This window comes from Cheilinus undulatus, linkage group 21, assembly GCF_018320785.1.
Source record: "Cheilinus undulatus linkage group 21, ASM1832078v1, whole genome shotgun sequence".
Taxonomy (NCBI): Eukaryota; Metazoa; Chordata; class Actinopteri; order Labriformes; family Labridae; genus Cheilinus; species Cheilinus undulatus.
The window spans coordinates 28,509,434-28,534,907 of record NC_054885.1 but is presented as its reverse complement, the minus strand read 5'-3'; the positions used below and the strand labels follow the sequence as shown (position 1 = coordinate 28,534,907).

Genomic DNA, 25,474 nt, shown 5'->3' with positions numbered 1-25,474 from the left:
AAGGGTCCAAACGGTAATATTTTTCATCAATAACACCTGGTAATGATTGAATGGTTTTGGAAATCTGGGGCGTGATTTGTTGACAAAGAAGTGGCGGTGGGTCCTGGCTCTAGACCAGTCGAGAACCACTCCTCCAAGAGGCCTTATTGTAGATGTGCATCAAAGCTTGTATTTGAATGTCAAAAGGGGCCAAGATTGAATAAAATGACATCAGCATTACCTAAAGAAGTCCCTGGGAAAGACATATGGCTCCAGCAACAAGGCCCAAAGCCCCTTAAAAAGCCAGAGAGTGTCACCATAACAAGCAAAGCATGGTCAGGTAGATATCAAAAGACATCGAAAGAATGAATTAGTGGACTGCTGTGTTGGCACGCGGTAATTAAAATGCATAATTTTTGCAGAATACCTACTGCGCCAGTTGTGAACATGTGCAAATATGTCATGGCAGCCATCATGACACCACAGGAACTACCACTGGAAGCTGCCGCTCTCTTATGATTTGTGCTGCTTACTTGTTATTGACCAAGGTTAAACTCTGCCATCAGCTTCATGTTCTGTTAGCCATGAATGCCCTGTAATAGTGCTGTCCCACTGAATCCACACAGACTTCTTCTTTTGAACTGATGACTCCATAAGAGAAATCTCAAGCCTTAAAGTGTGGTACCTGACATTTGTCACTCCATATAGTGTATTCTTGACATGCTCCATCAACACACAACCATGCAAATACTACTACTAATAATGGAATAATAACCTTTTTATAGTGCACTTTTCCAAACTACAGTGATGCTCAGGAAGGCATTAATAAAACAGGGTTGGGTTATGAAAACATGCAATGATGAAAAACATATATCTTAGTCAACAGCATAAAGGTTAAGAGAGGGCCCAAAAATTAAAAAAAAAAAAACAACAACAAAAAAAAAAAGTTTTCACCAATGTCAAGACTGTTCTCTTAGCCTGTAAGTCTTAACTTCACATAATATGCAGGACAAACAAAGAATGTATTTCTTACATGCATGTCATCAGAGCAACATGAGAATTGTAGCTTGTGAAAAGATAACATGATTGCATGCATGTGTCTGTGTAAATATCTGCCTTTTGATAGATCTCTGCTGTAAAATTCTGCAGAAGCATTTTCCAACCCACGGCAGGAAAACTAAGAAAGAGAGTTCATATTTACAAGAATTATAGTGTCTGGATGTAGATTAAATTGGCCTCTAAAACATATCACTTTCAATCTGAGTCACTTCTTGATCAAAGCCAGTGTCATATAATTGAATTTTGAGGATGATGCTTTAAAATTTTACAGCACCAGCACCAGTCTGATTTAGCTACTCTCTTCTTTGTTCAAGGATACTCCATGCCAAATGTTAAAGTTGCATGACTTTTTGATGTAAAGTTTACAATGTAAAGTACCTCAGACTTAAACAAACATACTATTAGAAGCTTTTTCTTTGGCCATATCTTCTCTCTCATTCAGTCCACTGCCTCCCCTCCTTCCCCACTCCTCTCAATACAGTTACTGAGTGCAGCCTCTATAGTATGAATAATCTTCATTCAGATATACAGCCCATAGATGATTCAGCTCTTATTTCTTTGAAGTGTTTTCTTAGTTTGGGTAGTCTATTCATTTTTTCTTAAGTTGTACTCTTGCTACAGCACTCCACCACTTTACCTCTGCACCGTCCTCGAGTGGGCAGGGCCATATCTCCTCTTTGTCATGGCAGCAAGCTAAAGAAAATTAGCTTTATGTACCCTTTTTTAGCTTGTTATGGCTTAACATGTAGACTAACTGGAGGTTATATTTAAACAAAGGTAGCAGAAAAGATTCCCTGGGATGAACATTCCATTAACGATAACATCTCAATCAGAAATTTTTCCAGTTTTTCTGAGTATTTGATTTGTGTAACTGGTTTGTCTTCATTGCAGGAAGGTTAACATAGCAAAAGTTATTTTACAGCCACAAGAAAATGAATAAAAATCACCCTAATTCTCTCCAGTCCATTAAGAGGAGAGTCCATGTCCAAAAAAATATACTTGAATCATTTTTGCTTCTGGCTTTGAATTAGTAGCTGTATGTTAAAAATTATTTTGATTTTAGACCAAACTATTCAACAGAAACTGCAAAATTGTTTTTCATTGAAAGCATAAAGCACTCTCTTGGCTGCGGTGTATAGTTGGGCCAGTGTTTCTGACCAACTAAAAAGCCTTTTGAAATGGTCAGTCATTGCGTTCTTCACTCTCAGTTAAAATGATTCAGTTCCCCTTAAAAAGTTGATTGGTTTGAGCCCTCTCTACATAAAAGAGAAAAGTGTGTGAAATTCACCAAAGAAAAATCACCTTTAGATGACAGAATGAATATGCCCTCAAGAGTCCATTCTTGGCTCTTTGCCTTGTAGTCTGTTTACAAATGATTTTCCCAAAACTTGTCCTAAGGCTGGCTTCCAGCTTTATGCAGATGATGTGGTCATTTATACTCCTGTTTAATTCTTTGGCAAAGCAGCAGAATAACTGCAGTAGCATTATCTAACTCTAACTGAAAACATATATGAAGTCCATCAGTGGACATTGCTCTGAATTTAGATTAAATGATCTCATTGTGGTTCTCCATTGCTAAACAGTGCTGACATGGGAATTTTAATGTTAAGATAAGGAAAGAAGACATAGAGGAGGTTAATGACTTTAAGTTCTTGGGAATGAGTTTTGATTCACGGCTCAAGTTTGAGGGCTGCATGGATGTACAGTGGTTAGTGGTTCAAATCCCCATCAGACAGGGTCCTTCTGTGTGGGTTCTCTCTGAGTCTTCCAGCTTCCTCACATAGTCCAAAGAAATGCTCTTTTCTCATTTTCTTTGAGAGTATAGGCTCAGGCTTCATTCTCTACAATCACAAACCGTCCATCATTCATAATCAGGCCCTAAAAGGTTTAAAAACTGACATTTCTCCTCCATATATACAGACACAACCTGTGCAGTTTCAAAAGTTTTATACATTTATGATTTTCAAATTAGTTTTCAAATGTACCAAAATTGTCTAACCTTGCAAAGTTGATGGATTGGCTCCATTCTAAGTCAGAGAATGGATGGACCAATCAGTGTCTTTTGAGGAGAATGAGACAGTAGCTACAGACATGGTTTAGTTGTACTACATGCTGGTGAGTGAGGGCAGCTGGTGAGGGGATTTGTTCGAATGAACCCTAATGTGCAGAACTTGAAGGCATGTTTGGGCCAAAAGAAGAGCCTTAAGTTAGGTGTAGATGTGGTGGGTAGACCACCTGAGGGTAACATAGGGTGGGAAGGCAGACTGACACATCCCCAGTCATGCTCTGGAAATCATGCTCCATCATGCTTGCACTAATGCCAATGATCCAGCACACATGCATTAATATCATCAATAAAGAACAACTGGGGAGGGCCCTAAAGTGGGTTTTTCAGGGGCCTAGCCAACTCTATAGGAAGATGTGATATTCAATGTTGTATATTTTACATACTATATAGGTCCTATAGGGGCAAAAGATGGAAATAACCAATAAGAACCACATTAGTTTCATGCTCTGTACAGGAACTGTGCTTAACTACATTTTCCCCATTCAATCAAAATAAATCCAAATCCATTTTTTAAAAAGTACTTTATTTGTTAAGGTATAACTTGGCTGAAAAATAAGCTACTTCTCTATATGTGTATCATCTCTGTATTTTTCTTTCTCCCAGGATTATGTGGACGCTCTAATGGGTGTGTGTTATGATGGGGTAGAAGGGCTCCTCTACCTGTCTTTGTTTTCCTTACTGGCTGGCTGCGCACTCTCTGCCATGCTATGTGCAGTTTTCAAAGTGTGGACACTAATGGCCAGCAGGTCAGCACCAAGCAACCCCCTTTTTCCATTACCTCCTCCCAGCCTTGTGCTCCTGCAAACTGTTAATGCATGCACTTTCTCTGTTTCTGTCTTTTTTTCTGCGCGCATTGTGTACCACTTTCATGTAGAGACAAAGAGTATGACGACATAGACGAGGAGGACCCTTTCAACCCTCAGGCGCGGAGGATGTCCTACAACCCCAGAAGGTCCAACATCCACAGTTTCTGTAGCTACACCAGCAGCCTCGGGAGCCAGGCCACTCTTCATCCTCCCCCACAATCTGCTTCTAATGTCATGCCTCCTCCTGAGTACATGTAAGAGCAGTAGATTATAGCAGTATATGCTGTGGGTATAAGTGTCTTTCATCTCTCACTACATCTCTCCCTCTTGCTTGGTCTCACAGGAATCAGAACATGCTGTTTGGAGGGAGTCCTCGCTATGAGAACGTGCCGCTGATAGGGAGAGGATCCCCACCTCCCTCGGTGCGTTGGCCCTATGGACCTCTAGTGTCCCTTGTGTGATGAAGATGATGGCAATACTGACCCCAACACTTCTGCAACACTAACAGAGAGCATGCACAGCTGCACCATGAACATGACAGCATATACACACTGAACAGAGGCTCATGTTGTCAACACTTAGTGAAAGTGATGGAAGACTGCTCCCTGCTGGCCATTGACTGAAGTGCATGCACTGTTTGCCTTGTGCCATCTTTGTATTCATGCGCTCACTCTCACTATGAGATATTTGTTTTTGCCTTAAGACTAATGCATACATTATTGTATGTGCATAATTTGCATCAGTATTTGTATGAAAAGATAGTAGTATGTATTTTTTCAGTATTAGAAACCATAGTGCATAAGCATGTGCTGCAGCTCCAGGGGCTGAAGATGGATCATAGATAACGCTGGTAAATCTGCAGTTTAAGGCAGGGTTTTTTTTTCTAGCAACTTTTTTGTTTGCGTGGCAGACTCAGCGCTTGAACTGCATTCACAGCGTATCACACATGAGATTCCTCTTTGAAGGCGAGAAAAAGTGGACCGGTGTTTAAATTTTTAAATGCCTCTGATGCGCGTTTTTTTAAAAAGACATTGGCTTTGTTGTTTGTATTTGTTCGTGCACAAGTGATGCTTGAATCTCTGCAAGAAACGTTTGCAGTACTGCTGTGTATGAATCTACAGGGGCAGGGGGAATTTGTACACTTTTTTTTTCTGTTTGATTTTGGATCATCTCTGCATGCATCAAACTGCTGAATATTAACCAGTGTTTTGCAACTAACCCCTTTGTTTTTTTCATTTTTTAAATATAATTCAGAGTTTTAAAAACCGTAAGTTTTCTGTTCGTTTGATTTCATTGTCATTCCACTCCTTGAAACACACTGTGGAAGCTCCTCTGTTAAAACAACCGCTTGCTGTGCAGAATGTTTTAACTTGTAACCCAAAGACCCCAGTAAAGCTCGAACACAGTATCTCAGCTTCACAAGCTTTGACCTTCTGGCACCTTCTGTCTTATCCACAGAGTGTTACATGTGAGTGTTACTTATTCAGTGCCTAATACCCTCTGTGTGCTCTTCACCTGGCTTCCCCCCTCCTTTCAAATTAAAACAGCATCGCCTTATTCCATATCACCCTACTTAAAGACCAGCTCATAATTAATATACAACCCTAATTCCATAAAAGTTGGGGCACTGTGTAAAATGTAGATATAAACAGAATGCAATTATTTGCAAATCTAAAACAGATATTTTATTCACAATAGAGCATAAACAAAGTGAGACATTTTATCATTTCATGAAGAATATTAGCTCATTTTGAATTTGATTATAGTAACACATCTAAAAAAAATAGGGACATGGTCATGTTTGTAGCATCCTCTCTTCTTTAACAATAGTCTGTAAACTCCTGTGAAGTGAGGAGACCAGTTGCTGGAGTTTTGGGAGAGCAATGTTGTCCCATTCTTATCTGATGTAGAGCTCTAGCTGCTCAACAGTCCTGGGTCTTCTTTGCAGTGCTTTTTGTTTTATGGTGCACCCAATGTTTTCTATGGGTGAAAGGTCTGGACTGAAGGCAGATCAGTTTAGCACCTGGATTCTTCTACTGCAGAGCCATGTTGTTGAGTTGGATGAGGTATGTGGTTTAGCATTGTCAAGTCTTACCTGAAAGAGATGTTGTCAGGATGGGAGCGTATGTTAGTCTAAAACCTCTGCATACTCAGTATTGATGGTGCCATAGAACTAATGTAACCCCATACCATGATGGTGGTGTTTCTGGATCTTGTTTACATAAGGCTTCTTGTATGATACAGCTTTAACATGCATAGGTGGATGGCACAACAAACTGTGTTGACAAGACAATGATCAAGTGTTCCTGAGCCCATGCAGTGATTTCCAGTTAAGAATCATGCCTGTTTTTAATGAAGTGCTGCCTGATCACGTGCATCCAGCATTGACCTTCAGCCTTGTTTATTGCACAGAGATTTCTCCAGATTCTCTGAATCTTTTAATAGTATTATCGCTGTAGATGGTGGGATATTGAGTTTATATACATTTTTTGTGTTGAGGAACTTTTTTTGTGAAAATTTTCCACATTTTTTGACAGTTTTTTGCAGATTGGTGACCCTCAGCCCATATTTACTTAAGTGCTCCTTTTATTCCCAGTCATGTCTCTGACCTGTTGCCAATTAGTTTCAAAGTTAGCCGGTGCTCTTCCAGCCATTTTTCATTAGTGCCACTTACTTTTCCATACTTTTGTTGACTTTTCCCTACTTTTTGTAGATGTGTTGCAGCCATCAAATTCAAAATGAGCTTATATATTTGTCCTGAAATGGTAAAATGTCTCAGTAACAGCATCTGGTTTGTCATTCATTGCGAATAAAATATGGGTTTATGAGATTAGTAAATCATAGTTTTGTTTTTTGTTTTTTTGTTTTTTGTTTTAATTTCACAGTGCCCCAGCCTTTTTGGAACTGGGTTTGTAAATACCCTCCAAACCTAGACCACATCCCACCATTTCAGTATCAGTACAAAGATATGTTTGTTTGAATTCATAAGTGCTAATATGTGTCTCTCTTTGCAGTACTCGCCCAGTATGAGGACCACCTATCTATCTATGACTGATGCCCAAATCAGACACTTTGGGACCGACTTCCAGGTGTAGCCTGCTACCCATTAAATCCTTCTGAGACTGTCTGAGACTCTGGGTCTTTACCGAGGAGGCTTCCTCCATAACATAATCCTGTTTACTGGAGCTGCAGTCCGCTGTCCCAACCTGAGACATGAAAGCAGGCCACATGAGGCAATTACCTCAGTACCACACTGACGCAGTGCTCCAAAGGCCATTTTGAATGGAGAGGAGCTTGAACAGACTTATCTTAGGACTCTTGTTGTTGTTGTCATGTGTGGAAATGCTCTCATACCAATGTAAGCATTTCTTACGGCCATTTCACTCTTGATTCAGATCAAGGGCTTTTGAACTGAATTAAATTTTTAAAAGTCTGTTTCTTTTGGGCTTTATCTTGGTGACCTGCATTGATATGATCATCTGTGGTCATCATTTTGATAGGGGAACAGACTTTCTATCTTGGCATTTTGATTCTTTGGTATGATTCCATCATGTTTAAGCCTTTCTTTAATGTTTCATGGTGCTGTACAAAATGAAGTACAACATGTTCAACATTTCACGGTAATATTCTAAATTGTGTCCATTAAATACAACCAAAAATTTAGTTTCTTTTTTTTTGTAAACAGCTAACACTTCTAAGTCAGTATTTTTGATCGATTGCAAATCTTGTACTGCAACAACTTTATGCTTATCTTGTAGTTCCTGTTGTGATACTGTTTTGACCTGGATTAAATATTCATAGCTAGAGGGGTTAACATATTTTTGCCTAATTTTGAGACTATAGTAGCTGCATGTGGAGAACCCCACCAAGCCTAAATAAGCACGAGCAAATAGGTTTTACTTCACCTCCCATTTATTACTGTGCAGTGACATGGAAGATAAAACATAACATGGACAATATGCAGAAATTTAAAGTTTGTTCTTAGAGACAGCTACCTGTTTTTCAATGAGAAAGTGATGTAGAGATTTGCTGTGTGCTGTTTTCTGTGTAAAATAATGTATGAAACTAATGTTTGACCATAAATGCTTCATTCAGAGTTGTGTGTTGTCATTTTTAGAATAAATAGCTTGCCAGTCTTTGGTGCAACTGCTCACTCTGACAGCCTAGAATTACCTGAAGTAATTGAATTAGGCTGATTAGACTTTTTTGTGACTAATTATATCACATTTATATCCTGAACAACAAAACTAAATCTTAAAAAGAGGCACAAACACGCCTCTACTCCACAGAGAATGTAAATGGTCTTAAAAGAGAGTTGATAAAGATGAACAGTCTTAATTGGAAGGTGCTCTGTGGGCCAGTGTAATTCTAACATTACACCAGGGTACCACCTGTTTAAGTCATACTGCAGTCCACCATTACATGTAGGTATAGAGCTTTTTTTTCTTGACAAAAGGTCGATCAATGCTTCTTATATCTGTGTGTTTTATATAGTCCACATTTAACATATCATTACTCCTCTGTTACCTATTTACTGATATACTACTGCTGTGGTTCTCATCTGGTGATTCAAGAACTAAAAGTGGGTAGCAGAGCTGTTTCCTGAGGGTTGTCAATGAAAACATAAATTGAGGCACAAAGACTACGTGGGGAAGCCCCAAGCAGACATACATAAATGTAATTTCTGTTTGTTTGCCATGGCAAATAGAGGTTGTTTTCTCTGGATCTCACCTTATCCTACTATATTGAGATAAGAACGCTGATTTTCCTATGATTATGGGTTAATTCCTTAACTGCATATCCTTTCAGGGCTTCTGTTAATAATGCCATTTTCAGCCCTTTATAGGGCACTTATTGAAATACATGGAAATTTAAAATTTAAGACCTAGAATATCATTGGTGGATATTCGTAGACATGCCAATGTTGTCTTTAGATTCTGAGGCAAGACATGACTAGCTTCAGAATATTGTTGTTGTTATTGTTGTTCTGTTGAAATTATGAGTTTATCTCATAATTTCAACAAGACACCTATAATAAGCACACATATTGGATAATTACGTGATTAAAACTTTTTTATGCCATTTAAGTTCAATAAAACTGTTCTGCTGTTTTAAAACTGACTAGAATCACATATTTCACAATTGATACCTTTTATTTTCTTTATGATTTCAACAGAAAACAAAAAACAAAACAAAACAAAAAAAACCCCTCACAAATATTGAATTTCTAAATTAATTTAAGCAGAAACAAGGCTCACAGTAAAAATAAAAACTCTTATAAATTAGATAAGTGTTACAAAATTGTTATAAGTTTATAATAATGACCAAATATCACACCTTTTCATTCAATAAATTAGTCATATATACCACTGGATCATTCTTTAATTTTTCACAAACCTGTGACAACATCCAACTACACTATAGAGTACCGTTATCCTGCATTATAATAATTTATTTGTGAAAATAAATACCCTAAGTATGGTTTCTAAGATGAGTTGGCCATATATCTTAATATGACACCATTTTGCACCCCTAAACAGGTGTATGTCCAAATATGGTTCCTCCATTCAAAATTTCAGTAACTGCTTGAAATCCTACACAAACAAAACCTATCATGACATTTAGCACTGCTATGCACCTTTAAAATGTGGCCATGGTTAGTTCTGATAAGGGAAAAGGAGATGTAAATCTGCATTTTTTGAGTTCTGGATGAAACAGGAGGTTTTAGACACTCACTGCTGATTGGATGGATAGTGTAATGTCACTTTCTCTGACATTGACTGAACTCCACAAAAAAAAAAAAAAAAAAAAAAAAAATCATTTTGGTTCTACTGTTTTACAGAGTTGGTGGGAGGCCATGACGGAAGTTCAATCGAAGTGACCATATATGGTTCCTTGCCCTATCAAGGGTTAAACATGTTTTTATTGTCCTGTTTAATCATGTTTGGTCTCATCTGAGATCCATACTGCAACTTTTTAAATGAAATAAAATTAAATTTTGAGAGGGTAGTGGTGGGAAATGTTAATTTTGTTGACTAAAACTATAACCAAAAATGTTTGTCCCCAATCTTTTATCCATAAGAATGAGGAGAATAAGACTAGCTAAAGTTATGTCTTTGATGATAAAAAAAAAAAAATCCCGATGAAAAGTAAGGTTTCATCAAAGAGACTAGTAAATTAAAATGTTCATGCTGGACATTCAAAATTAATATTTTTCCACCGCACAAAAAACAGGGCTAATTTTGTCAGCAATTCTGAATTTATGTTTATTCTTTAGATTAAAAATGCATTTCAGTTTTAATCACATTTCAGTCATTAAAAGTTTTGCTTGACAAAAACTCAAAAATATTTCAGTCCAGTTTTTGTCAATCTGACACCGTTACATTGTAGCATTCTGGTCACATTAGAAATTAGTAACATAGAAACTAGAAAAAAAATATTTACATCAAAATATAGTCAGAACATTCTGATATACCTTGAATTTTCCCCAACCTTATCTATGCTTGTGTTTTGACTTATATGCACAGTGGAGAAATATTAAGGAATTTTTCAGGGTCCAATATTCCAGCACAAGCATTATAGTCTTGTTTTAGTCTCCTTGATGAAAACTCAACTTATTTTCATAAGGTCTGTCATAAAGGTTAATTTTTACCTATTTGTCTAGTCTTCATCAGAGAATATAGGTTGTTGACAAACATTTTAAATCATTGTTAGGTATAATTCAAATCAGTTCAAAGAAAATGAATACCTCAATAAAGGTAAAGATTAAAATGTAAGGACTTTTTATTCACTAAAACCTTTGACAACTAAAGGAAGACTAAAACGATATTGGCTGAAAATAATCAAAATGTGTCTAAACTAATGGACAGTTTAATCCGAAGACTCAGTCTCAATTTAAAATAGCTGCCACGAGTAACAGCGGTGGTAAGTCTTCCTGAGTCCAAACATAATGGGAAACACCATAGGCCAACTGAACTTATCTCGAAAAATGGCATGAGACAAGTTAACTCACCAGAAACTAAAGAGCTGAAACGTTCAGTAATTCTCACAGCACTTAAATATCATAGCCTACATTATATATACAAAAAAAAGTTAAACTTTTGAACACAGAGCCTGAAATTATACAACTTGGAAATTTTGCTAAGTAAAAGCCTTCAAAAATGTATAGTGTATTACAGGTGGGGGTCCTTACTCACCAGAAAATGCATTAAGTGTCATTATCTCTGTCCATGGTGCTGATCTTGGACCCACCGGGGAGTCGGGAACTGTCCAAGGTATCCCGGTCAGTAGGTCAAGCTGAGGAGACAGGCATGCGTTTACAGAGGTGAGTGTGGTCGATGCAGCACAACTGATGCTTTTCTGATCACTTATTTATCATTTCATTATAAAACCTTTATGTGCTACTGATATCAACCAATATTTCACGACAGACTGCTAAGCTATGCCAAAGGTAACGAGAAAAAAAATTGTTTTAGGAGACTTGATTATATGTCGAGAGCTTCAGTCTGCATGCCAATGAAATGTCCTTCTCCGCTTGCCGTAGGAAACACGGAAAAACTGTGGATATGGTGGCAGACAGCTAGCCTCTGCTAGCCGTTGTAGGCTCTCTGTTGTCATGGCTAATTGCTCCGTAAAAGGCAATATTTTGTCTATTGATGAAGGAGGATGTGGAGGGGATGTGGCTAAATAATGGGAAACGTTTTTGGGAGAAAGGGTCGGCCGTCTCGTGTAACCGAACAGGATAAAGCCATTTTGGTGAGCTGATAGCGGCTGTAACAACAGATTAGTCCCGTTACATTTACACAAGGCGAGCTGGGTGCTTAGCTAGCAGGCACGGCGCTGTGGACACGAGTCGATATGGATTAATATTAGCTGATGTTTTCTGGGTGTTTTTGTATTTTTTTTTTCTTCTGTTACTCAGAGTTAGTATGTTGGGACCAGAAATGTGTTGCCTTACATCTATGCCAGTAGTATTAAAAATAAATTAGATTCAAGTCAGTGATTTTCAAAGCCGCACGTGTTAATTCTATTATGTTTGTCCACTCCTGCATTGCATTGTTGCTTATTTTAAATAAGTTCAATTATTTAATGGTTTTTAAAGTTAATTTAGATTACCCATGGTGGTTGTATTATTTCTTGGGAAAATATTCTAATTCCTGCATTTTGCTCCAGCAACTGAAGCAGCAGAGGGATAAGCTGAAGCAGTACCAGAAGAGGATCACCCTACAACTGGAGAAAGAGAGACTTCTTGCAAAGCAGCTCCTCAAAGATGGCAAGAAAGAGTAAGCACAAAAAAAGCTGTTTCATCCTCTTTACAGTGGCCCTGAGAGGTCAGTCTAAGAGAATATGTGCAAACTTAAGCAATTAAGAAATTACATTTGATCTCACACCACAATAACAGAAAGCGAGAGAGGAAGAGAGAGAAGGAGACACAGAAATTCCAAACAAAGAGGCAACACAGATAAAAGATCCTATTTTCTGATTGTGGTGACCCTCTAATGCAGTGATACTCAACGTGTTGCTCTTGAGTCACCTATGGCTCTTTTGTGAGGACTTGTGGCTCTTTTAAGTCTTGTTCAGAAAAATATTCCCCCTAGAAGACCTTAAAAAGGGACATTTTGACAGAAATGACCCATTGCTAGTCACATCAATCTGATCCCCACACTTATACAATAGGCTTTAATTGTCAGGTTTAATAGGCAACTTTTTTTTTGTCTGTATATTTCTATCAGATGTTTGCAAGAAAGAACATGCAAGAAAAATATCACTGATTCTAGAGGGACAGAACCTGTTCCAAACTTAACTTTTCACTATAACAATTAGAACTTTTTTCCCCCAAAATATGACTTTTTTACCCATCATAACTATATTTTTGAGTGTCAGTCATTCAGTTATCTAATACTACTTTTCAGTAATGATATTGAGAAATAAAATACATTTCTTTGTTATATTTTTCATTTATCTGAAGTGTCTCACCTCTGAATTTCATGATTTTCTAACTGTATCTTTAATATCAACCATATTAAACTTAACTTTTTAAATAACTACTTATGTTTGCATATGGATCAGTTGGTATTTTAACAAATAAATGAACATAGGAGAAAGCATATTTTTTTGTAAAATGAGCAAAACATCATCTGATCTGACAAAGTTGACAATATAGAAAAGGTGATGGCTTATATTAGCTTTTTAACCCAAATAATTATCTTGATAAATGATGGATAAAGAAAAATAATGGAAATGAAAGGTGAAACCAAGCTTTTTGCATCTTATTGCAATCGCCATGTCAGGCTGTGCAATTACATAATTGCATAAAAGGCTGCAATTATTTTTGTGTCAAGTAGTACTCGAATGGTTTTCTAAAATGCCTACAGAAATACCTTTGAGTTTGCATTTGCACTTCATAGAATTACCTGTATTTTCAAAAAAGTAATAACTTAGTTTTTTGGAAATGAGTGCGCTATTTTTATAGGAGTGCTGTAAAAACTTCAGGTTTGTATGTTTATACTACTTTAAAAACTCCTTTATTCTTCAAAATTAGTGATGAGAATTTAAATGAAATGCTTTAAAGCTTTCCTCACAGCAGAACAGAGCTTGCCATTGTTGCAGACACATTGAGCGGTCTCATAGGTTTTAATCAAAATAACATAAGACATTTTGTCATCCTTTCAGACAGAGCAAAAAACAAGTTCCTACCAAGGAGCCCACAGATATCAATGCGAAAACTGGAAACAGTCCACTGTCCATTACTCTGTTTGTTACTATTACACCCATCACTGCCTAACAGACTGGAAGTTGGGAATAAAAAATAATCTGTATAATATTTGAAGTCTGTTACCCATCATTTATGTTGGATAATTTGCCAACTGCTTACCTAATGGTATGGCTTTGCTTTTTTGTTATTTGACTGACTGAAGTTTTCTAGATTTTATTGATTTTCTATATTTCAGAACTGGACATTGAGAGTTACCATGCAGTCCTAACACTGAAATGAATGTTAAAGACAGGGAAAACAGCAAACAAACACAAAAATAAATACAGCAATAATTGCTTTATTGCTCAAAAATAACCTTTCTGGATGCATACCAGCTATCATCATCTGTATTGTTGCTGTTTTTATGCTGTGTGCGATGCAGCTGTTTGAATAGGAGGAAACATATTCGTTGTTTTATGTTGTGCCTTTCATTTGTTTGTCATTGCAGAAAAGCGTTGCTGCTTCTTAAGAAAAAACGCTATCAGGATCAGCTGCTAGACAAGACGGAAAATCAGATTTCAAACCTGGAGCGCATGGTGAGTTTTATGAAATTACACAATGAGATGCCAACATTTTTTAACACCCTGGACACATATCAAGGGCACATCAGGTTTGAGTCTTCTGAGTTTGTTTCAAAAAGAAAGAACACGGTTATAACACGGTGATAAAGATTATAATGAAAAAGAATCTTCAAAAGCTGCTTTCTTGTTAAACATTCATAGAGCTGGAAAAGCTGGTTTTAATCCTTTATCCTTGTTAGTGCTTTAATGTCTTTGTGTGCCACAAAATTAAGTTGACCAGGATTTCTGCAAAAAATCCAACCTAAGCTGAACTGAAAAAATGTAAAGGGAAAAGTACATGACTCTTCAATTGCTATGTATAATATAAAATGGCTTTATCAATGTTGTATGAGCATTTTGAATGCACATCATGTGAACTCTGCCACCGGGGAGTGGGGGGATCAAAACAATGATAGAAGATGAAAGGTAGAAATGTTTGCTTAGCTCTGCCTAGGTCTGCTGCTAAACACCCACCACCACCAACACCAACAAATTGAGGACTCTTCCTACTCCACCCAATAAGGTGGAGTAATTTCTCTAACCTCACTCAGCAAATGGACTGATTCACATATTCATTGCATGAGATATATGTAACATTCATCCAGGCAATGATCTGTAAACGGTGGTGGGGAATCTGATATTCCTTTCAAACGAATATCAGATGGTGATTGGGTGAATGTACACAATGTGAGCTAAACAGGCAGCTGCTATCATTGTTCACTATCAGTTGAGCTAGCTGGTAAATCAGATTCTTGACACAGCTGGTCCAGAGAAAAGCAAAGACATACTTTCTTGCGAGAAAAGCTTTCAGTATGAATCTTTGCTCTTCTTTTAAAAAAGAAATGTCCAGTTTTGATTACAATAGCTGCATCCATGCCTATTCTTCCCACTGGTAGCCATTTTTTCCAGGCTTGCAATACTGCTTAACCACACCTGAAGCTATGCTTTGTTCTTGTCAAATGAGGCTGATTGGTCCATACATTCATTTCATTTCAATGTGCATCCACCTGATGACAGACCTGGACACTATCCAATCCATTAGCTATGCAAGATTTGAATATCCCCTAATAAGGTAGAAATGGTGATAAAAAGTGTCCTCCTGGTTTGCACCCTGAGCTACTTGCAAGGCATTCTTGATAACTTGAAGTGTGAGCTTGGAAGACCGCTTTTAACAGCTTTTCTCCTTCATTGCACCACGTTCCAAATTATTATGCAAATGACATTTTTCTCTGATTTTCCTAAATAGTCAATGCAAATGACAGTCAGTATAATTTTCAAGTCATCAACTGTTAGAGCGTAATTCAAATTCGATGAAACAAACCTCCCAATGATAACTAAGATTTTTTCAAAGATAAAAAAACTAAAAAAACTCCTTAGTTCAAGTTAACAAGTAAGCAGCCAAGCTGTGTAGTGCATCTCTATCCAACTTGAAAATGTCTAGTTGGGCCATACTGTCTCAGGGGTGGGGGGATGGAGTAACACATTCTGAGAGAATAAAGCAACAGAACCTGCTGCTGATGACAGAGAATATATATATGTGTATATATTGGCGTCTTTTTCATATACACAAATTCTGAATTTAATGCCTGAAACATGCTCCAAAAAAGTTGGGATAGGAGCCTGCTTTCGACTGTGTCACATCACCTTTTCTTCTAACAGCTCTCTGTAAGAGCCTGGGGACCTTTGAAGCGGCGTTCTTCTGTTTAACATCTACGAACGCTTGAACTTGTGTTTGTGTATTCTGTAATGCATATCTGTAATTTTGCGTTATTTTCTTCATACTTGTGTTTGTTTGCAGGTTCAAGATATCGAGTTCATGCAAATAGAGATGAAAGTCATAGAGGGGCTAAAGGTTGGGAATGACTGTCTGAAGAGTATGCATGAGGTAGGTATGCTTTCATGGGGTTTTTCATGCCTTTTGTGTTCAGAAGTGCCTCCCACACTCACATAATAATAAACCCCCCTTAAGCGTTAAATATGTGAGAGTATACTTCAACAATGTGAAAGTTTCCCCAGATAGGCTTACTTTCTTTAATGTGATCCTTGGGTAAGGATTGTGCGGCAGAAAAAGCTTGAGGTTTGTGTTAGCGTAGCTGCTGCACATTGTTTGAAGATTAAAGGATTAAGAGGCAAAGCCTTGACTACAGCGGTGTGACTGCCGCACATCCTTGGATACAGAGCACAGATCTCACTCAAGAAAACTCACAAGACAGCCAGAATATGCAGAAAACACTTTTCATGCAAAACACTTTATTACCATATTACTTTTCTTGTTTGTCACAGATCATGTCAATTGAGGATGTGGAGAGAATCCTGGATGAGACCCAAGAAGCAATTGAATATCAAAGGGTAAATATCTGCATGTGACAGTCTACCACAGCTTTGATCAGTTTGTTTTTGTCTATGTAAGATTTATGACTACTGATTACTGAAAGCTTAATAGGAATCTGTGGCTAATCATCATGAACCAAATACTTTTCCTTTACAGTTGCCAAATGCTGATGTTGTTTGGGCCAGTAAGGACTTTAATAGTGTCTTATATAACAACATACTCTGAGAGAGACAAGAGACCAAAAACATTTGTCAAAGTACTAGGATTTTTCAATGACAGTTTTAAAAAATGAGATTTTTTATAAGATCAAAAAATGGGGACATCACTTCCACTTGCATAACGACAGCTGACTTGAGCCAAGAACAGAACAAGTCTGTCAGGTTTAATAATAATATAACCCCCCATCAGTTTCTCAGGCTGAATGAGCTAATAAATAATATAACCGTTGGTGCATTTTAGTCACGCCTTTATGTAAAATTCAAAATCATTTTCAGATTAGTAAATGTTTTACTAGAAGAGCACAGCTGAGTTGACCATTGGTGAATGTTAGCTGCTAGTATTAGCTGTGTTTAGATCCTGCTATGTTAGTCCATTTATCAATTGGAAAAGTGAATAGGTACTTGGAAGGCAACTGCTTTTCTCAGTGTTTTTTTCAGCATGTTAAGAGGATTCGTTTAGTGTTTATTCAGCAGTACATTTCAGTCTGTACTCTTAGCAAAGTGCTGATGTCATTGCTCCAAGCAGCCAATCGTATACTTGATGGGCTGGGACCTGACATCCAAGTAAAAAAGAAAAAAGACACTTCTCAGATGATCAGAAAGAAGGTGAAACTGTGGGAACAGATCTATTGAGATGTTACTGCTGCGTGTTGACAGATAGTAAGAAAAAGAAAAGGTGACGAAAAAGCACTGACATGTGATATACATTCATTTTGGAAGTTACTTGTGATTAAAAAATGAAAATAGGCAATGATCAATACTTTTAAATTGTGATACTTACTGAATCTCAGCACTTCAAAATCACAACAGAAGTTGAATCAGCACCCAAGAATTGTGATAAAATCACATTATGACAAATGCATATCCCAGCCGTACAAGATACTTCTTACTTTAGAAGGAAAGGTTGCTTTCATCACTGTCCATGTCTATACTGCGTCATCAGATAACATGTTTATGCTCCTGCAGCAAATAGATGACATGCTGGCTGGAGCCCTGACTCAGGAGGACGAGGATGCCGTTTTAGCCGAGCTAGAAGCTATCACTCAGGTAAATGTTAAGCTGCATGTTTAACCTTTTAATGATACAGAAAATGTTTGCTGAGCACACACCTTCATTTTCTGTAACACCCAGCTCCATGTATATACATAACACACAGTGCAGTCTTGTTAAACCTTATGCTTTAGCCGTCTACCACTGCAGCAGAGCTGTAGTTAAAGGTGTGATTTAGAGCTGAGTCAGGTAGGGATTTTATACCAAAATTATATGACTGTATTTTGAAACCAGATTAGTAGAAGTTCAGCCCCTAAAGGAATAATTCCAATGTAGTTTGAAGAATTTGGGGCAATATCATCATCATCACAATATCATTACTTGATATATAATAGTGGGCTGTATAATTGGGGCCGTTGTGATTGTTCAATTAATTTGATTCATTATTATTAAATTACAGCAGATTTTTCTACTCTTGTGATCTAATAATTATTATAAATGACACACCACACACTGCCAAGCCATTCAAATAACACACATTATTATTTTTCCTTTTTGAACAAAGGCACAGATTCTGATTCAAAGTCTCTTCAATCTGGCAGAAAGGAGCAAGCAGAGTTATAGCAGTTTAGTCAAAGATAAAGTGGTTGTTAAATCAAATTTGTTCAGGTTGAATAACATGCATTTTTTATATGCATGTAACTTTACAGATAGAAATTAAACAGCAGTAAAAGCTAGTTGGTGTCCCATGATAATTCCTCTGTTTTACAGATTTAGTGTAGTAGGTCATAAAGTAAGCAGTGTCCTACTTTTTGACCTTCTTGACCCTCTTGAAAGCAACAGCTGATTAAAAAAGCAAGTTTTGTGTCAACTGATAGAATCAAGTGTAGTGTAGTGTCTATTATATAATGTTCAGGGTGGTTATTGCAGAGGTAAAGAAGGGTTTTTGTGGATATTTTTCCGGGCTAGGGGGACTCTGTATCCTCTGCCTGATGGCAGTAACTAGAAAGAGTGGTGGAGGGGGTGAGAGGGTTCCTCCGGGATCATGGTGGCTCTCCTGATCACAGAGTGGTTGTACAATTCAAAGAGTGGAATTTGGGGTGAATCAACGATTTTTCTGGCCTGATTAAAGTAGTCTGAGCTGTACTGACCAATCACAATCTATAGGCTTTGGTGTTTACAGAAGACATGTTCCCTGTCATCAGACTTCATTCAAAAACATGCAATTTAGGTAGCCTGATGGTTAAGTCTTTCCCAGTGTACATGGGCAGCAGTCCAACCTGTAGCTTCGCATGTCATTCCCTGTTTCCAAGTCTATCAGCTTCCCTTCTCTTTAATCAATGGCATAAAAAGGCCAGAATAAATCTAATAAAAATGTTTTCTTCTCTGTTCATGCAAGATGGAAAAACAAATCTTTCCCTTGGAAAAAGTCGTTTCAATATGGGAAGATTAAACGATCATTTATTTTACTAAAGGGAGGAGAACAATGGTCATGGCAGCATTAGATTAGTTCAGATCTTAAGTGAGTCACTGCCCAAAATCAGCTGATCATGGGAGCAGGAAGCAAAAGCAAACAGGGGAGGGAAAGCAGCATGAATGAGTGATGCTAAATGAATTACAGACAAGGGAAACTTGAACAGTCTTCCTGCTTCAACTTATGCTATGCTTTGTGTAATGCAGACAGCTGGCTTCACTGGAAATCAAACGTATAGTTCAGGCAGGCCACGGAGCTGCAGTATGTTTGAGATCAGCTGCTCTCACGCAAGCCCTCATCAGCTGACTGCAAGCTGATTTTCTCTAAGCATGCTATTGGCTTATTGAACTCATACTGCCATATTTAAACTGCTCTATGCGGCCTATGTTTTGCTGCCCCATTTGCAAGCTGCTTTTTGCCACCCTCCTCCACCCCAGCTCCTCCTCTATGCTATTTCTGGCTTAATCATTTTCATTCTTTTGTCATTGATGCCTGCTCTGCTCTGGGTTTATTGCTGCTTCACTCCCTGCCTCAGGCTTGCCTTGTAGGCACAGGAAGAGCAGGAACATGTGCTGTTCCAGCTTGATGCTTTCCACCCAGGCTTGTGGAAGAGCAGGGGGATCCCAGAACAGCCACACCAAATGTACAGCCATGAGAGCACATTAATAACTGCTAAGAAAGAGAAACATTTATTACCACAAATCATGTGTGTTTCTTGACAAAGTTGTCCTGGCTGATCTAAAGAAAAACTCTCCTCCCATTCCATAGGTACAAAGTGTCTATCATTGACTGATCAAATGTATGCCTATGGGTTTAGAAAATACAAAAATAATAACTTTTTTCAGGACCTGTGAACATTTTTTTTTATCCTTGTTACTACATAGTCCACAACTTTGTTACAGCTTTTTTGTCTCTGTGCACCCTCTCCTCAACAGGGAGAAGATGTAGCACTTCCAGAGGTCCCCACTGAGCCGATACCTGAGGTCCCAGAGGCAGCTAAAGCAGAGCCAGGTACTCTTGGTTTTCTTATTTCACACAACAAAGATTTCAATACATGCTTAAGTGTATTTGTAATTGCTACCAGACTTATAATGTTTGCTTTGCTTTGATTTTCATTTCTAGAGAGGAGAGAAGCAAAGAAAAAGCCAGAGAGAGAAATGTTGGCAGCCTAACAGACTGAATTTGTGGATTGAAGCTGGCTGTCTTTCTGCTGATAGGCACTCTGTGATTTTGAATATTTCATCCTTAAATGTTTGTTGATGAAGGTGGGACCTTTGCAGTGCACCTTCACAGCTTTTACTGGATCAGCACTGTGTCTGTACTCTGGTACTCCACTCCTCTGAATATCTACATGAAGGAAGTGAAATGATCTGACTTGATGAAAGCAATGTCACATTGTAACTGTTCTGGTTTTGGCACTACACAGTGTAAGGACTCAGTTTTAGATGTTTTACACATAAAATCCGTTTTCCATAGTAAATTGAGCTGTGGCAAAAACATGTTTTCTTGACTTTCCTTCATAACATTTTTTTTCCCCTCTCTTTTAGAAGTTATAAGGGTTCTAGTCCTCTGTTGCCAAGGTGCACTGCAGTTTTGTTCACTTGTTCACTAGACTGCATATCAGACTTTCTCCAGGAGAGGGCGCTCCTTGCTCGGTTTTATGGACTGTTACTGAACAGGTGTCTTCTGTCATTATGCCATATCACAATATGGGCGATATTTAGACAAGAAAGCTGATATAGTATTGACAAATCTACTGTAATGTAAGTGGGCACTTAGAGTCTTACTAATATGTGCAATTATGGCAGTAAAATCATGTCCTGTGCTTTTTTTCTGAAAATAACACTACTTGCTTGCAGCCTTAATTGAGAATTGTTAAATATTATTCTGAAAAGTACATTTAAGAAATCTAAACCTAGTGTGCACAAAAATGTAGGCTTCATCAGGTAAGTCCTCAGGAGGGAATTTACCTCAGGCCAAAAAAAAAAAAAAAAAAGCACACCTCTGTGCAACTTACAAGAAAACAAACATAACACAAGCCAGGCAACCACGAAAACACATAAATATGAGACTGATTCTCATATGTAGACTAGAAAATCAAAATGCCTATATATTTAAGACTAAAATACTGAAGGACAAAGGAGGAAGGATTGAATATTTAGCCTTTTATGAACTGCAAAATGCACCACATTTCCCCTATGGGGCCTATAGCTTGATGTGATACAATGTAGGGTTGTGTTTTAGCCGCGTTGGATTATGGTTTGAAGACTCATCTCTGACCAACCGTCTTCATGCATTTTTGAATCAGTTTCATTGACCAAGTATGCTTATTCAACAAGGAATTTGACTACGGTTAACAATGGTCTCAGTGTACAGGAATTAAACATTAACAAAAATGTAAAAAAAAAAAAAAAAGAAAAGAAAAAGAAATAAGGATTGAAACAGGTACAAGCTCCAAGTGTGCAAGTCGGTGTGAAATATGCAAGCATGTCAGATTTACAAGAGGTAGACAAAATTTACATTAGTGCAAATGGGTATATGGGGTGATGAATTTTACCCCAGGGAGTTTCAAAATAAATATTCAGAGAAGAATTCTAGAGGCTTGAAAGGTGTACATGCAATTTAGTAAGGGATGCTGCCTTAGTTCTTTGGGAAATGAAAGCTATTTTAATACTAGATTAGTGATGGGAATTCAGGCTCTTTTTAGTGATGTGGATCGTTCAGCTTAGCTTACAAAGAATAACCAGCTCTTTACACTCCCAAACAGCTCTTCATTTGGGTACCAGTTTGGCTTGCCATGCCATGTTTAGCAGTGTCATGATGTATACTTGATATATGTGCTGATGTTTTACTTCGATTAAGGATTTTTTTATTCATTTATTTTTTTAAATAATTATTTTGGGAAATCTACAATTTCCCCAAAACACCTTGCCGGTGAGGTGAAAGCTGCTAACTCTCTGAGCTTTGACACACCTGATACAAAACATCAATGTTACACCATCAAGCAGAAATTCTTAAAGTCCCAGTAAAGTGACTAAAAATAATCTTTATTATAGGTTTGTTGTACGACAGGCCACTTTGTTATGAACCAACAGGCCAAAATTAATGTTTTTCATGTCATGAAAAACATTTTTGATTTATGATATTAAGCTTCCAAATCATGAAAAGGAAGCAGAAATATCTGCTCAAAGGTGGTGTAGGCATGTCTGTTGAATAAGCCGAAGCCACGGCCACTCACATAAAAAGAACGATCCTCTCAAACTAAAAAAATGCTTCTGATCAGAGTGCAGCTGCCTTGCTCTGTGCCAGAGCAGAGACAGAAGTTGGAAATTAAATGTACTGTTTTCTGGCACAAATCACTCCATTATATTTGTAATGACCCAGAGGCCGCTGTGGCTGATACATTTGGGAAATTTACCTCACAATGCACAAAACCGCTGGATGTAAGTGGCTGTTTACTTTCAATGAAAACAGTAACATTGGCTGAGATGAACTGCTCAGTGTTTTTTTTTTTTATTATTGTAGTCTTAGTGGGGTGGGGTAATTTTCCATCAAGACTGATGATGTTATGGGTTCATATTTTTGACCTGAACACATTAAACCAAGCCAGGAAAGAGGTGAACAACTTTCTAACTGTCCAATTCAAAAATTCTGTCACACATAGATCTCAGTGTTTTAGCATGTTTACAGCAACCTTATTCCAACGTATCTAGTGTGTTAAGACAAAAAGTTTGGATTTCACTATAGAGGAACTTTAGTGCTTGGTGTACCTTTGGTACAGTAATGTGGGGAAAAGATCATCCCTACTAATCAACCACATAACACAAATACACACACAAAATATATTTAAATAATCATAGTAACAGTAACAGTGATATCAAACTGCTCTCAAACAGAATCTCTTCTGTAAAAGAGTCGGCTCTTTGGACCAACTCGTTCATGAATGACACATAGTAGTGCCATACAGAAAACAAGTCACATTTGCCTGTGTGTAAGGTGCAGAGATACGGGGGTGGACACTAAATCTCCAAAGTGGTGCTACGTTATAATGCAGTGGGAAATGCTGCATTTAGAGCCTAAATTCACAAATGTAACGACTTTCAGTTTATTTCATCATATTATGCTCTCTGTTAGATCAGTGGTTCTCGATGTGGGGGTCAGGACCCCCTTTGGGGGTCATGAGACCGGGGGGGGTGTTGCCAGATGGCTTCAAAAACACAAAGAATATTTTGAAAATGATTTCAAATTGTTTATTTTACATATTTTTAGAAAAAAAATGTATAAAGTGTGTTAAACGTTAAATGATAACATGGCAATTTGGTGAGATATATATGCTGAAATCAAAGTAATGTTTAGAAAATACTTAAAATATAAGTTTGCACACGATTATTCTTGAGATTGCACGGCTGTGTTTAAGCATACATACTGAACCACCTTCAGGTACAGTGGGGTCCCTGCTCTCCAGCACCTTTATTCTGGGGGTCGCTGGCTGGAAAGTTTGAGATCCCCTTCCTCACATGGTCTAAAAGCCTTTTTATCAACCTTTCAAATTTTCTTTTTCTTTTCTGTTTAAAACAACCTTGTTCAGTTCACAACTGAACATCTTTGAGATATTTTATTTCATAAAAGAAAGTCATGAACAAATGTATATCGCATCATCTTTTCTGTTATTTCTCTAAATTTTGACTCTACCCTCTGAACACTCCTGCCGATAGGGGGGAAATCCGAGCATCGGCGTGGTCCGTGAACGCAGCAGCAGGCTGTCAGCTGTGGACAGAGAAGGTGTGTTTAGTTGGAGTGTGGTGTTTCAGGAGCGCAGCATCGTCGCACTCTCACGAGCGCGTTTGACTCGCCTTTTGTTTGAACAGTCTCGTGAACATTTTCCCCGTTTCCCTTCTTCTTACACACGGATACACGTTTCACGGAAAGCATCGTTTATGGTCCTGGCTGAAGATTTCACGATGTCTCGCACCGACGAGGTTCACCGCTTTACGGAAAATGTCTACAAGGTAAGGTTGAACTAATGAATAAAGTTTGGAGGCGTCTGAAATCATGTCATTCCAGACGACAGACGTGCACTGTAATCCCCCCATCTATGAGACTTTATCACATGTTGGTAAAGACGCTTCAAAGCCTGTCCTTTTTCTTTTTCATCGATAATCTCTTTAGGGAGAGGCGCAGTAGCTCATTTCATTTATCTTTCTGATCAGTTGCCAGTTGACCAAATCCACCGTCTTCCTCCTCCACTTGGCTTGATAGTGAAGGCAAGACCTTTTGGTTAAAAAACACCTCATGCTGACAAAATCTAAGTCACTCTCTCCGTCTTTTCCTACACATTTAAGCCTACATTAATCCACCTACTGCACTGGTAGTAGTGTAAAATGCTGTGGACTTCACTAAAGCCCAGCTGTCTGGTTGAAATAGGCACATATTGCATTCCAGAAGGCAGTGTTTGACGGGCAGACAAGGTTGGGCTTATCTGTTGCAACAAGTAAACATTTGCCCCATAGGGATTTCAACATTCAAACCTGTTCTGCATAAAAACCTGTGCACCACTTGGAGTGCCTCAGTATCTTGCAGGTAAAATGGAATTTCCATCAGAAAGTACATTAAAAAAATCCATGGTGGATTTTTTTCTTATTATTTTTATTTGATAATGTGGTCTTTAAACGTCTGAAGGGAGGCAAAATCCCCATCAAAGCGTCTTGAATCTCTAAAAATGATTTCATAGAGTTGCTTGTTTTCTCCAACTAGCAGTTAAAAACCATCATACATTCATTTTGCAACAAAACAAAACAAAAGAATGAGCGTATGAGGGGAAAAGTGTCTGGGGACTATGACTAATTAACTAACAGAGCTTGCCATTGTTGTGTGCTGTATACACATTACATTGAAGGTTTGCTGATTATGTTTCAGTTGAAGAACAAATTCATCAATCAACTAATCAAAATGGCATGGATTTTTGTGTCATTTCTCAAGACTACTCCAGGGCTGCTACATGTTTCAGGGCTCCAACACCCACTGATGGTCTCTTTCAGTATATTGTTTGTCATTATTTACTTTCTGTCAGTCTTACCCTGCTTATGGAAGCCCATGCCCCTCTGCCAGCTGTGGTTCCCCAAACTGGAGGCCAAAATGAGTGCTGCTCATTCTCCTACAGGGAGTAGGCATCCATCAGAAAGGAGGTCAGATGAGCAGAGACTGACTACTGCTTCTTTTAGAGCCAACAAGGGA

General features: G+C 37.9%; 3 protein-coding genes across 7 annotated transcripts in view; all 3 read left to right on the top strand.

Annotated features, from left to right (window-relative positions):
* Window positions 1-7,983, top strand: part of LOC121503872 (protein tweety homolog 2-like) — a 68,595-nt gene extending 60,612 nt beyond the window's left edge. Inside the window, exons 11-14 of the mRNA XM_041778445.1 lie at window positions 3,710-3,852; window positions 3,981-4,166; window positions 4,256-4,334; window positions 6,927-7,983. Of these exons, the coding sequence (XP_041634379.1) occupies window positions 3,710-3,852; window positions 3,981-4,166; window positions 4,256-4,334; window positions 6,927-7,007 (489 nt within the window). The 3' untranslated portion in view covers window positions 7,008-7,983. The remainder of the gene's footprint in view (window positions 1-3,709; window positions 3,853-3,980; window positions 4,167-4,255; window positions 4,335-6,926) is intronic.
* Window positions 7,984-11,477: 3,494 nt separating this feature from the next.
* LOC121503605 (charged multivesicular body protein 6-like) lies at window positions 11,478-20,737 on the top strand. The gene is made up of 8 exons (XM_041778085.1): window positions 11,478-11,667; window positions 12,085-12,194; window positions 14,115-14,202; window positions 16,025-16,111; window positions 16,510-16,575; window positions 17,743-17,823; window positions 20,176-20,251; window positions 20,363-20,737. The coding sequence occupies exons 1-8, from the start codon at window positions 11,602-11,604 to the stop codon at window positions 20,410-20,412; spliced, it is 624 nt and encodes a 207-aa protein (XP_041634019.1). The 5' UTR covers window positions 11,478-11,601; the 3' UTR covers window positions 20,413-20,737.
* Window positions 20,738-24,038: 3,301 nt separating this feature from the next.
* The window catches only part of baiap2a (BAR/IMD domain containing adaptor protein 2a), a 114,402-nt gene continuing 112,966 nt past the window's right edge, over window positions 24,039-25,474 (top strand). For all 5 annotated transcript variants that reach the window (XM_041778485.1, XM_041778483.1, XM_041778482.1 and 2 more), the window contains exon 1: window positions 24,039-24,249. In XM_041778485.1, coding sequence (XP_041634419.1) covers window positions 24,178-24,249 — 72 coding nt within the window. In that variant the 5' untranslated portion in view covers window positions 24,039-24,177. The remainder of the gene's footprint in view (window positions 24,250-25,474) is intronic.